This window comes from Pseudophryne corroboree, chromosome 6 (genome assembly GCF_028390025.1).
Source record: "Pseudophryne corroboree isolate aPseCor3 chromosome 6, aPseCor3.hap2, whole genome shotgun sequence".
In the NCBI taxonomy this organism is placed as follows: Eukaryota; Metazoa; Chordata; class Amphibia; order Anura; family Myobatrachidae; genus Pseudophryne; species Pseudophryne corroboree.
Window position 1 is genome coordinate 322,972,143 of NC_086449.1, and position 12,885 is coordinate 322,985,027.

The 12,885-nt window shown below is 45.3% G+C and overlaps 1 protein-coding gene across 2 annotated transcripts in view; it reads right to left on the reverse strand.

The window, feature by feature from the left end:
- The window catches only part of LOC134932159 (long-chain fatty acid transport protein 2-like), a 266,805-nt gene that overhangs the window by 224,217 nt on the left and 29,703 nt on the right, over positions 1–12,885 (reverse strand). For both annotated transcript variants that reach the window (XM_063926307.1, XM_063926306.1), the window contains exon 3: positions 8,133–8,291. In XM_063926307.1, the coding sequence (XP_063782377.1) occupies positions 8,133–8,291 (159 nt within the window). The remainder of the gene's footprint in view (positions 1–8,132; positions 8,292–12,885) is intronic.

A 12,885-nucleotide genomic window follows, 5' to 3' on the forward strand; every position in this document is an offset into this window, starting at 1 on the left:
CTGACTGTGCTCACACAGCTTAATTGTGGGGGAGACTGGGGAGCAGTTATAGGTTATAGCAGGAGCCAGGAGTACATATTATTAAAATTAAACAGTGCACACTTTTGCTGCAGGAGTGCCACTGCCAGTGTGACTGACCAGTGACCTGACCACACTGACCACCAGTATAGTATACTATATTGTGATTGCCTGAAAAAGTTAAACACTCGTCGTGTGACTTGTGTGGTGTTTTTTTATTCTATAAAAAACTCATTCTGCTGACAGACAGTGTCCAGCAGGTCCGTCATTATATAATATATACCTGTCCGGCTGCAGTAGTGATATATATATATATTTTTTATATCATTATTTATCATCCAGTCGCAGCAGACACAGTACGGTAGTTCACGGCTGTAGCTACCTCTGTGTCGGCACTCGGCAGTCCATCCATAATTGTATACCACCTACCCGTGGTTTTTTCTTTCTTTCTTCTTTATACATACTACATCTCATTATCATCCAGTCTATATTAGCAGCAGACACAGTACAGTACGGTAGTCCACGGCTGTAGCTACCTCTGTGTCGGCACTCGGCAGTCCATCCATAATTGTATACCACCTACCCGTGGTTTTTTTTTCCTTCTTTATACATACTACATCTAATTATCATCCAGTCTATATTAGCAGCAGACACAGTACAGTACGGTAGTCCACGGCTGTAGCTACCTCTGTGTCGGCACTCGGCAGTCCATCCATAATTGTATACCACCTACCCGTGGTTTTTTTTTCTTTCTTCTTTATACATACTACATCTCATTATCAACCAGTCTATATTAGCAGCAGACACAGTACAGTACGGTAGTCCACGGCTGTAGCTACCTCTGTGTCGGCACTCGGCAGTCCGTCCATAATTGTATACCACCTACCCGTGGTTTTTTTTTCTTTCTTCTTTATACATACTACATCTCATTATCATCCAGTCTATATTAGCAGCAGACACAGTACAGTACGGTAGTCCACGGCTGTAGCTACCTCTGTGTCGGCACTCGGCAGTCCATCCATAATTGTATACCACCTACCCGTGTTTTTTTTTCTTCTTCTTTATACATACTACATCTCATTATCATCCAGTCTATATTAGCAGCAGACACAGTACAGTACGGTAGTCCACGGCTGTAGCTACCTCTGTGTCGGCACTCGGCAGTCCATCCATAATTGTATACCACCTACCCGTGGTTTTTTTTTCTTTCTTCTTTATACATACTACATCTCATTATCATCCAGTCTATATTAGCAGCAGACACAGTACAGTACGGTAGTCCACGGCTGTAGCTACCTCTGTGTCGGCACTCGGCAGTCCGTCCATAATTGTATACCACCTACCCGTGGTTTTTTTTTCTTTCTTCTTAATACATACTACATCTCATTATCATCCAGTCTATATTAGCAGCAGACACAGTACAGTACGGTAGTCCACGGCTGTAGCTACCTCTGTGTCGGCACTCGGCAGTCCGTCCATAATTGTATACCACCTACCCGTGGTTTTTTTTTCTTTCTTCTTTATACATACTACATCTCATTATCATCCAGTCTATATTAGCAGCAGACACAGTACAGTACGGTAGTCCACGGCTGTAGCTACCTCTGTGTCGGCACTCGGCAGTCCATCCATAATTGTATACCACCTACCCGTGGTTTTTTTTTTCTTCTTTATACATACTACATCTCATTATCATCCAGTCTATATTAGCAGCAGACACAGTACAGTACGGTAGTCCACGGCTGTAGCTACCTCTGTGTCGGCACTCGGCAGTCCATCCATAATTGTATACCACCTACCCGTGGTTTTTTTTTCTTTCTTCTTTATACATACTACATCTCATTATCATCCAGTCTATATTAGCAGCAGACACAGTACAGTACGGTAGTCCACGGCTGTAGCTACCTCTGTGTCGGCACTCGGCAGTCCGTCCATAATTGTATACCACCTACCCGTGGTTTTTTTTTCTTTCTTCTTTATACATACTACATCTCATTATCATCCAGTCTATATTAGCAGCAGACACAGTACAGTACGGTAGTCCACGGCTGTAGCTACCTCTGTGTCGGCACTCGGCTGTCCGTCCATAATTGTATACCACCTACCCGTCGTTTTTTTTTCTTTCTTCTTTATACATACATACATACTACATCTCATTATCAACCAGTCTATATTAGCAGCAGACACAGTACAGTACGGTAGTCCACGGCTGTAGCTACCTCTGTGTCGGCACTCGGCAGTCCATCCATAATTGTATACCACCTACCCGTGTTTTTTTTCTTTCTTCTTTATACATACTACATCTCATTATCATCCAGTCTATATTAGCAGCAGACACAGTACAGTACGGTAGTCCACGGCTGTAGCTACCTCTGTGTCGGCACTCGGCAGTCCGTCCATAATTGTATACCACCTACCCGTGGTTTTTTTTTCTTTCTTCTTTATACATACATACTACATCTCATTATCAACCAGTCTATATTAGCAGCAGACACAGTACAGTACGGTAGTCCACGGCTGTAGCTACCTCTGTGTCGGCACTCGGCAGCCCATCCATAATTGTATACTAGTATCCATCCATCTCCATTGTTTACCTGAGGTGCCTTTTAGTTGTGCCTATTAAAATATGGAGAACAAAAATGTTGAGGTTCCAAAATTAGGGAAAGATCAAGATCCACTTCCACCTCGTGCTGAAGCTGCTGCCACTAGTCATGGCCGAGACGATGAAATGCCAGCAACGTCGTCTGCCAAGGCCGATGCCCAATGTCATAGTACAGAGCATGTCAAATCCAAAACACCAAATATCAGTAAAAAAAGGACTCCAAAACCTAAAATAAAATTGTCGGAGGAGAAGCGTAAACTTGCCAATATGCCATTTACCACACGGAGTGGCAAGGAACGGCTGAGGCCCTGGCCTATGTTCATGGCTAGTGGTTCAGCTTCACATGAGGATGGAAGCACTCAGCCTCTCGCTAGAAAAATGAAAAGACTCAAGCTGGAAAAAGCACAGCAAAGAACTGTGCGTTCTTCGAAATCCCAAATCCACAAGGAGAGTCCAATTGTGTCGGTTGCGATGCCTGACCTTCCCAACACTGGACGTGAAGAGCATGCGCCTTCCACCATTTGCACGCCCCCTGCAAGTGCTGGAAGGAGCACCCGCAGTCCAGTTCCTGATAGTCAGATTGAAGATGTCAGTGTTGAAGTACACCAGGATGAGGAGGATATGGGTGTTGCTGGCGCTGGGGAGGAAATTGACCAGGAGGATTCTGATGGTGAGGTGGTTTGTTTAAGTCAGGCACCCGGGGAGACACCTGTTGTCCGTGGGAGGAATATGGCCGTTGACATGCCAGGTGAAAATACCAAAAAAATCAGCTCTTCGGTGTGGAAGTATTTCACCAGAAATGCGGACAACATTTGTCAAGCCGTGTGTTCCCTTTGTCAAGCTGTAATAAGTAGGGGTAAGGACGTTAACCACCTCGGAACATCCTCCCTTATACGTCACCTGCAGCGCATTCATAATAAGTCAGTGACAAGTTCAAAAACTTTGGCCGACAGCGGAAGCAGTCCACTGACCAGTAAATCCCTTCCTCTTGTAACCAAGCTCACGCAAACCACCCCACCAACTCCCTCAGTGTCAATTTCCTCCTTCCCCAGGAATGCCAATAGTCCTGCAGGCCATGTCACTGGCAATTCTGATGATTCCTCTCCTGCCTGGGATTCCTCCGATGCATCCTTGCGTGTAACGCCTACTGCTGCTGGCGCTGCTGTTGTTGCTGCTGGGAGTCGATGGTCATCCCAGATGGGAAGTCGTAAGCCCACTTGTACTACTTCCAGTAAGCAATTGACTGTTCAACAGTCCTTTGCGAGGAAGATGAAATATCACAGCAGTCATCCTGCTGCAAAGCGGATAACTGAGGCCTTGACAACTATGTTGGTGTTAGACGTGCGTCCGGTATCCGCCGTTAGTTCACAGGGAACTAGACAATTTATTGAGGCAGTGTGCCCCCGTTACCAAATACCATCTAGGTTCCACTTCTCTAGGCAGGCGATACCGAGAATGTACACGGACGTCAGAAAAAGACTCACCAGTGTCCTAAAAAATGCACTTGTACCCAATGTCCACTTAACCACGGACATGTGAACAAGTGGAGCAGGGCAGGGTCAGGACTATATGACTGTGACAGCCCACTGGGTAGATGTATGGACTCCCGCCGCAAGAACAGCAGCGGCGGCACCAGTAGCAGCATCTCACAAACGCCAACTCTTTCCTAGGCAGGCTACGCTTTGTATCACCGGTTTCCAGAATACGCACACAGCTGAAAACCTCTTACGGCAACTGAGGAAGATCATCGCGGAATGGCTTACCCCAATTGGACTCTCCTGTGGATTTGTGGCATCGGACAACGCCAGCAATATTGTGTGTGCATTAAATATGGGCAAATTCCAGCACGTCCCATGTTTTGCACATACCTTGAATTTGGTGGTGCAGAATTTTTTTAAAAACGACAGGGGCGTGCAAGAGATGCTGTCGGTGGCCAGAAGAATTGCGGGACACTTTCGGCGTACAGGCACCACGTACAGAAGACTGGAGCACCAGCAAAAACTACTGAACCTGCCCTGCCATCATCTGAAGCAAGAAGTGGTAACGAGGTGGAATTCAACCCTCTATATGCTTCAGAGGTTGGAGGAGCAGCAAAAGGCCATTCAAGCCTATACAATTGAGCACGATATAGGAGGTGGAATGCACCTGTCTCAAGCGCAGTGGAGAATGATTTCAACGTTGTGCAAGGTTCTGATGCCCTTTGAACTTGCCACACGTGAAGTCAGTTCAGACACTGCCAGCCTGAGTCAGGTCATTCCCCTCATCAGGCTTTTGCAGAAGAAGCTGGAGACATTGAAGGAGGAGCTAACACGGAGCGATTCCGCTAGGCATGTGGGACTTGTGGATGGAGCCCTTAATTCGCTTAACAAGGATTCACGGGTGGTCAATCTGTTGAAATCAGAGCACTACATTTTGGCCACCGTGCTCGATCCTAGATTTAAAGCCTACCTTGGATCTCTCTTTCCGGCAGACACAAGTCTGCTGGGGTTGAAAGACCTGCTGGTGAGAAAATTGTCAAGTCAAGCGGAACGCGACCTGTCAACATCTCCTCCTTCACATTCTCCCGCAACTGGGGGTGCGAGGAAAAGGCTCAGAATTCCGAGCCCACCCGCTGGCGGTGATGCAGGGCAGTCTGGAGCGACTGCTGATGCTGACATCTGGTCCGGACTGAAGGACCTGACAACGATTACGGATACGGACATGTCGTCTACTGGCACTGCATATGATTCTCTCCCCATTGAAAGAATGGTGGAGGATTATATGAGTGACCGCATCCAAGTAGGCACGTCACACAGTCCGTACTTATACTGGCAGGAAAAAGAGGCAATTTGGAGGCCCTTGCACAAACTGGCTTTATTCTACCTAAGTTGCCCTCCCACAAGTGTGTACTCCGAAAGAGTGTTTAGTACCGCCGCTCACCTTGTCAGCAATCGGCGTACGAGGTTACATCCAGAAAATGTGGAGAAGATGATGTTCATTAAAATGAATTATAATCAATTCCTCCGCGGAGACATTGACCAGCAGCAATTGCCTCCACAAAGTACACAGGGAGCTGAGATGGTGGATTCCAGTGGGGACGAATTGATAATCTGTGAGGAGGGGGATGTACACGGTGTTATATCGGAGGATGATGATGAGGTGGACATCTTGCCTCTGTAGAGCCAGTTTGTGCAAGGAGAGATTAATTGCTTCTTTTTTGGGGGGGGTCCAAACCAACCCGTCATATCAGTCACAGTCGTGTGGCAGACCCTGTCACTGAAATGATGGGTTGGTTAAAGTGTGCATGTCCTGTTTTGTTTATACAACATAAGTGTGGGTGGGAGGGCCCAAGGACAATTCCATCTTGCACCTCTTTTTTCTTTTCTTTTTCTTTGCGTCATGTGCTGTTTGGGGAGGGTTTTTTGGAAGGGCCATCCTGCGTGACACTGCAGTGCCACTCCTAGATGGGCCCGGTGTTTGTGTCGGCCACTAGGGTCGCTTATCTTACTCACACAGTCAGCTACCTCATTGCGCCTCTTTTTTTCTTTGCGTCATGTGCTGTTTGGGGAGGGTTTTTTGGAAGGGACATCCTGCGTGACACTGCAGTGCCACTCCTAGATGGGCCCGGTGTTTGTGTCGGCCACTAGGGTCGCTTATCTTACTCACACAGTCAGCTACCTCATTGCGCCTCTTTTTTTCTTTGCGTCATGTGCTGTTTGGGGAGGGTTTTTTGGAAGGGACATCCTGCGTGACACTGCAGTGCCACTCCTAGATGGGCCCGGTGTTTGTGTCGGCCACTAGGGTCGCTTATCTTACTCACACAGTCAGCTACCTCATTGCGCCTCTTTTTTTCTTTGCGTCATGTGCTGTTTGGGGAGGGTTTTTTGGAAGGGACATCCTGCGTGACACTGCAGTGCCACTCCTAGATGGGCCCGGTGTTTGTGTCGGCCACTAGGGTCGCTTATCTTACTCACACAGTCAGCTACCTCATTGCGCCTCTTTTTTTCTTTGCGTCATGTGCTGTTTGGGGAGGGTTTTTTGGAAGGGACATCCTGCGTGACACTGCAGTGCCACTCCTAGATGGGCCCGGTGTTTGTGTCGGCCACTAGGGTCGCTTATCTTACTCACACAGTCAGCTACCTCATTGCGCCTCTTTTTTTCTTTGCGTCATGTGCTGTTTGGGGAGGGTTTTTTGGAAGGGACATCCTGCGTGACACTGCAGTGCCACTCCTAGATGGGCCCAGTGTTTGTGTCGGCCACTAGGGTCGCTTATCTTACTCACACAGTCAGCTACCTCATTGCGCCTCTTTTTTTCTTTGCGTCATGTGCTGTTTGGGGAGGGTTTTTTGGAAGGGACATCCTGCGTGACACTGCAGTGCCACTCCTAGATGGGCCCGGTGTTTGTGTCGGCCACTAGGGTCGCTTATCTTACTCACACAGCTACCTCATTGCGCCTCTTTTTTTCTTTGCGTCATGTGCTGTTTGGGGAGGGTTTTTTGGAAGGGACATCCTGCGTGACACTGCAGTGCCACTCCTAGATGGGCCCGGTGTTTGTGTCGGCCACTAGGGTCGCTTATCTTACTCACACAGCTACCTCATTGCGCCTCTTTTTTTCTTTGCGTCATGTGCTGTTTGGGGAGGGTTTTTTGGAAGGGACATCCTGTGTGACACTGCAGTGCCACTCCTAGATGGGCCCGGTGTTTGTGTCGGCCACTAGGGTCGCTTATCTTACTCACACAGCGACCTCGGTGCAAATTTTAGGACTAAAAATAATATTGTGAGGTGTGAGGTATTCAGAATAGACTGAAAATGAGTGGAAATTATGGTTTTTGAGGTTAATAATACTTTGGGATCAAAATGACCCCCAAATTCTATGATTTAAGCTGTTTTTTAGGGTTTTTTGAAAAAAACACCCGAATCCAAAACACACCCGAATCCGACAAAAAAAATTCGGTGAGGTTTTGCCAAAACGCGGTCGAACCCAAAACACGGCCGCGGAACCGAACCCAAAACCAAAACACAAAACCCGAAAAATTTCCGGCGCTCATCTCTACATGTAACATGATTTAGAGACAGATTGAATGTGTGGAACAAAGGACAGTTCAGAGTCAAGGGTGACACCTAGGCAGCGAGCTTGTGGGGTAGGGTGGATAGTTGCATTGTCAACAGTTATGGAGATATCAGGTTGGTAACTACTCTTAGCTGGTGGGAAAATAATTAATCCTGTTTTGGAAATGTTGAGTTTGAGGTGGCGAGGCAATGTTGAGGCACCCCTGCAAGTATCCTGAGGCACCCCAGTATTTACTTAAGCTATCCCCCAGGCCAAAAGTTGTCAGTCCTCCTCTAATGAGGACCAAATGTAAATTATTAATATATTCTACGCATTCTAGAAGAATGAAAATTGAATAGTACAGTATGTGTAGAGGATAACAAGGAAAATACATTAGTCTAAACTTAAGGTTTACTGGGTAAATGAGCTTGTTGTTTTAGCATATGTAGGAAACACAGAAATATTTGAAGTTAGGTAGAGTACCTTGCTGTATGCATCCACGAACCCCAATCATAAGTCCAGCGCTGTGGTACAAAGGCAGTGGTATGTACAATACATCCTTGCATGTAACTCCAGCTAGAGTACTTATCGAAGAGCTTATCAAAAGACGTGCTTGATTTATAACTGCTGCCTTAGGGAGACCTAAAAGAGATGAATATTATTATATTTGATAGCACATATAGTACATCTTGGGAAACCTAACTAAATGGTTGACCTGTGTTTTAGTTCTGTCCAATTTTGCACCACTACTTGCACCTCTGTTAGCCCTCCTCAAAGAAACATAGAAAGATAAAAATAAAATACAAATAAAAAGTACAGTAATGTATGTCAGCGGAAGAGACCATATTGTTTGAGATGATAGCATTTACTTTATAGCCTAATGTAGTGGTTCTCAAACTTTTTTGAGTCACGGCGCCTTAGAGTATCAGAATTATTTTTCATGGCACCCCTAGGCCAAAAGTTTCTGATTCAGAAATTTAGAAAGAAATATTAAATTACAGTAAGTCAATTGTGTTTATATGTCATCCTTAGGTTCAATTGTGCAGTGAGAGACAAGATTTGCTTCTGTTTGTCCACATTTTTTATGATTGGCAGCCACTAGCAATGGTTTTGACTATTACATTGACCATAAATAATTTGAATTGGCCCTGGACCACCAACCCGAGGCACCCCAGCAAGTGTCTCACAGCACCCCAGGGTGCCACGGCACACAGTTTGGGAACAACTGGCCTAATGCATTCTAAGCAGGTCCTCATCAAGTCTAAACCTATCTTTGGTGTTGATCTCTGTTTAATCAACATCACAAAACATCAACAAAGCATTTTATCTTCACCCAGCCACTAATGATGAAATGCATACTCACAGTCGCGGGCACCCGCAGGCGCACGGTATGCGTATTTACGGTAGAGTTTATGTGATCGTAGCGTGCGACTCAATCGTTACATATTTTCACTATATAATGTATTTTGTAGATCATGGTCCCTTTGATAGATTCTGAAAGTTTGGTTAATATAGAATGTTCGTGAACAGAGAAATCCCTCTTTGTTTGATACGAAGGGTCAGACAGGAGTAATACAGTGGTGTTTAGTACCCATCGGAAGAGTATTTAATTAGCAATATTCCGGTGTTGGTTTGAAGCGGATTAATCGCTCGTGCGAATAGTTATGGACATAAGAAGTTTATGAACATTTACTGTATTTGCACTTACTTATCCATGCGGCGGGAAACCCAGTTTCTCTCCCACCTGAGCTGTTGGAAATAGTCACGGCCCACCTGTATGAATCAACCTATGACCTTTTGTTATAATGCGAGGAGGAATTCCTGTGTCCAATGAACAATGAGATTGTAGGGACCATTGAATTGCATTGTGTGTGGGGCATAAATAGACAGGCCGATCACATCCAGCACTCACTCTTCAACGGTTATCATTGCTGAAAATCGGGAGCTGGATGTCCAGAGGCGCATGCGATCGTTTCCCCTTGTGCGTAAGTTTTTCTCCGCAACTATATTGATCTTCTTGTTATTGTGGGCCAATTTCTCTCTCTCTCTCTCTTCTCCTCTTTCTCTCTTATTTTCCCTTAAATAGTAATTGTATTATATTTCCTGTGTAGTTATCTGGTTAGGTAGTCTATGTTATATTGTAGTGTATGATTTGTATTTGTATTAATTCTTTTGCAAGTATATCATTCAGAATATATATATATTAGGCGTTGGACCCTAAGCCCAGGTATCTGTGTATTTCTTATAGTGTTAAGTATTCTCAGAGCGTCGGTGACGCTCAAACAGCTTTTGAGTTAATAAGGTTACATTGTGTTGCATCTACACCCTATCTCTACACTAAGGTTTTACAGCATACTGCATTGTTTATGGTTTAGATTTAAAGGTTTAACATTGTGAGCGTCAGCGCCGCTGGTGATCTCCTCGTGGTCCCGAGCGTCCGCTACGCTATAGCGAATCATTACGTTAGTCAGCAGCCAATAGCGTGCCTGCCAGTGATCTCTTGGCCGTGAGCGAACGTGACGCTTGAGCGTCTCGACTACGGCTGAGCGATTGTTACGCAACGAGCGTACCCTTACGGTACTTCACACGTAAATAGCGTACAGTGTTCTTAGACCTCATAAAGGGTTTTATATACGATAAATATTCAGCTTTATCAATTGGCGGCTCGCCCGTCCTTCACATATCTGCACTAGGTAATTTCAGCAGACATTATCCAGCAGCAAAGGGCGGGAGATCATATTCCTCGTAGTGCTGTTTGGATAAGCGTCTGCTTCGCTTAGTAAAGGGTGCTGAAGGAATCCGGGACCGGAGGTAAGAACAAAACGATAGTGTCCTTTTAAAACTTTATTTCTGTCTTGCGTACACACGCACGCATATCTGCATTTCTTTTCATTCGTGTATTTTCATATATCACTCTCCTGTTTGCCATTGTATAATTGATAAACGTACTAAGAGAGATTTGTCGCTATTTCATAGTTAAAGTGTAAAAGTAAAGGTAATACAGTTAAGGTATAGAAATACACGCAACTCTACCTAAAGGTATAAAGAGAGATTGGTGTGGTGCTTGGTAGATGATCGAGGATCATCTACATTGATAAAACGTGTTAGTTGTGTTACGGTGGACATTGGCTTTGTGTACACGTGTCTCTTACAAAGGGCTGAGACTCGCGTACGCAAAGGCCGACGCACGCAGCGTAAATTACGCAACGGAGCATCTGGGTACGCCCACGTAACTCAAGCCACACTATAGTGTTGATTTTTAAATAGCGCAACAGGCGATAAATAGCGCAACAGGCGATAAATAACGCAACAGGCGATAAATAGCGAAAATTTATTTTAACATTCAAAATTTAAATTAATAGATCCTTCTCCTAATTTGTAACACATCTGGTCTAAAGAGAAATTTCTGCGCAGAAATAGAAATAGAAGCAAAAGTGTACGTGTGGTGAGTGAGTGTTTTGTATATATAAGTTTATACAATTTTACAGGTTGAACCACAAGAAGTCGAGTTCTCGCAGAGGTACATACATGTAAGTGACGTGCATGGTGGCTAGGGAGGCATCTCTGGTTAAACATAAAATTTGAGCATTAGAGTATAGCAGACCAGGAGGTCATACTGTAACAGACCAGGAGGTCATAGCAGACCAGCAGGTTCAGGTACAGCAGACAAGGAAGTCCGCTATACAGTCCACAGGCACAACACCAAAAAAAGGGTTGGTGCAACACCCATATAGGCCATACAAGCTCTTGCTGAAGGAATTCGCAGCCGCAATTTTCGATTCCACTGGTCGCTCCGTACATAAGATTAGTTGCTTATGTGCTGAACGATTGTACCGCACGTAATTGTGTGCATTAGTAAACCTGACCGGTACTATTTGTGTACGAAGGTCATAAACGCTATTTGTACATTCTAACGTGATTTGTGTAATTTTTTTTATTTTAAGGGAGGTTCGCTGCTCACTCAGGAACTATCCAACAACCAATAGTTACTGGAAAGAGTAAGTGTTCTTCGGATAACCCTCGCAGGTTCCAGTAAATAGAGGTTCAGGTCGCAGGGGCCCTGGGTCGAGTACGCCAGCACTATATCAGTGTGATCAGGTCGTATTGGTCGGCGTGGGCGAGTGAGTGGGGTACTCGGTAAACCGCCACCGTCAGCCTATTTTGAACATTTTGGTTTGCGTAAGGGTTGGCTGAATAAAGCAACACCTTCGAACTATGGGGGCCACTTGTTCAGGTAGGGGGCGATCAACCTCGGTTCGGGTTGATTCAGTGAACCGACCAGTCGGGTCGGCAAGGTACGTAATGTGTGAGAAATACGGAAGTCACACAGAAGCTTTATGTGATGAATGGGAGAGAATGACGGTACATGACGGGGAGAAATTCCCAAAAGTAGGTAGCTTCAGCCTAGAAGTGTTACAAAATTTAAGGAGAAGGATATGTCTCATTAAATCAGCAAAGAGACGAATCAAGCATTATGATTATTTACAGTTGTGGCAACAGGAGGGTGACATACAGAGAGGATTGGCTCAGGCGGCGGGATCTGGCTCGATCAGAAAACTGATAGCCACGGCCCCGCCGCCACCATACATATCAGGAGAGAAATTGGTTGCGGAGAATGACGCACTAAGGTGTAACACACAAACACTTAGCAACTGTGTAAATGTTAAAGATAATAACCAATTAACCAATGCAAGTATTAACCCGTGCAAGTTGTACCCTGTTTTGAACTTTCCTCAGGAGTGTGATCAAGAGGACGAATCGGCCACAATTTCAGCGCTCTCTCTAGCAGCCACCATAGCAGAGACCACAGGAGGCACAGCTCCACCCCCGAGATTAGTAACGAAAGCCCCTAGCGGAGGGATAGGTGAGGTCGTATCAACGGGTAAGTACGGCACCATACACTATGCTGAAACTATTTCACCACAGCCTGTAGAATCTACACAGAATGAGGTTGTTAGAGTTAATCCTGTTAAGGTAATAGTAGTTCCAAATGGGAAAACAGACACTTCAGGAGTCACTCCTGTTAGGAACATTGCCATGTACAGCCCATTTTCCCGAATGGAATTAAGGACCATAGTGTCGGAATTCCCTGACCCTAGAAAAGACTTAGTTGCCAGCCAAAAATACATCAGAGACCTAGGTAACACTGTAGAGCCCAACAATAAAGACTGGCAGATATTGCTGAGAGCATGTTTACCCTCCAATGTCGACGCAGCTCAATTTTTAGCTGACTGTG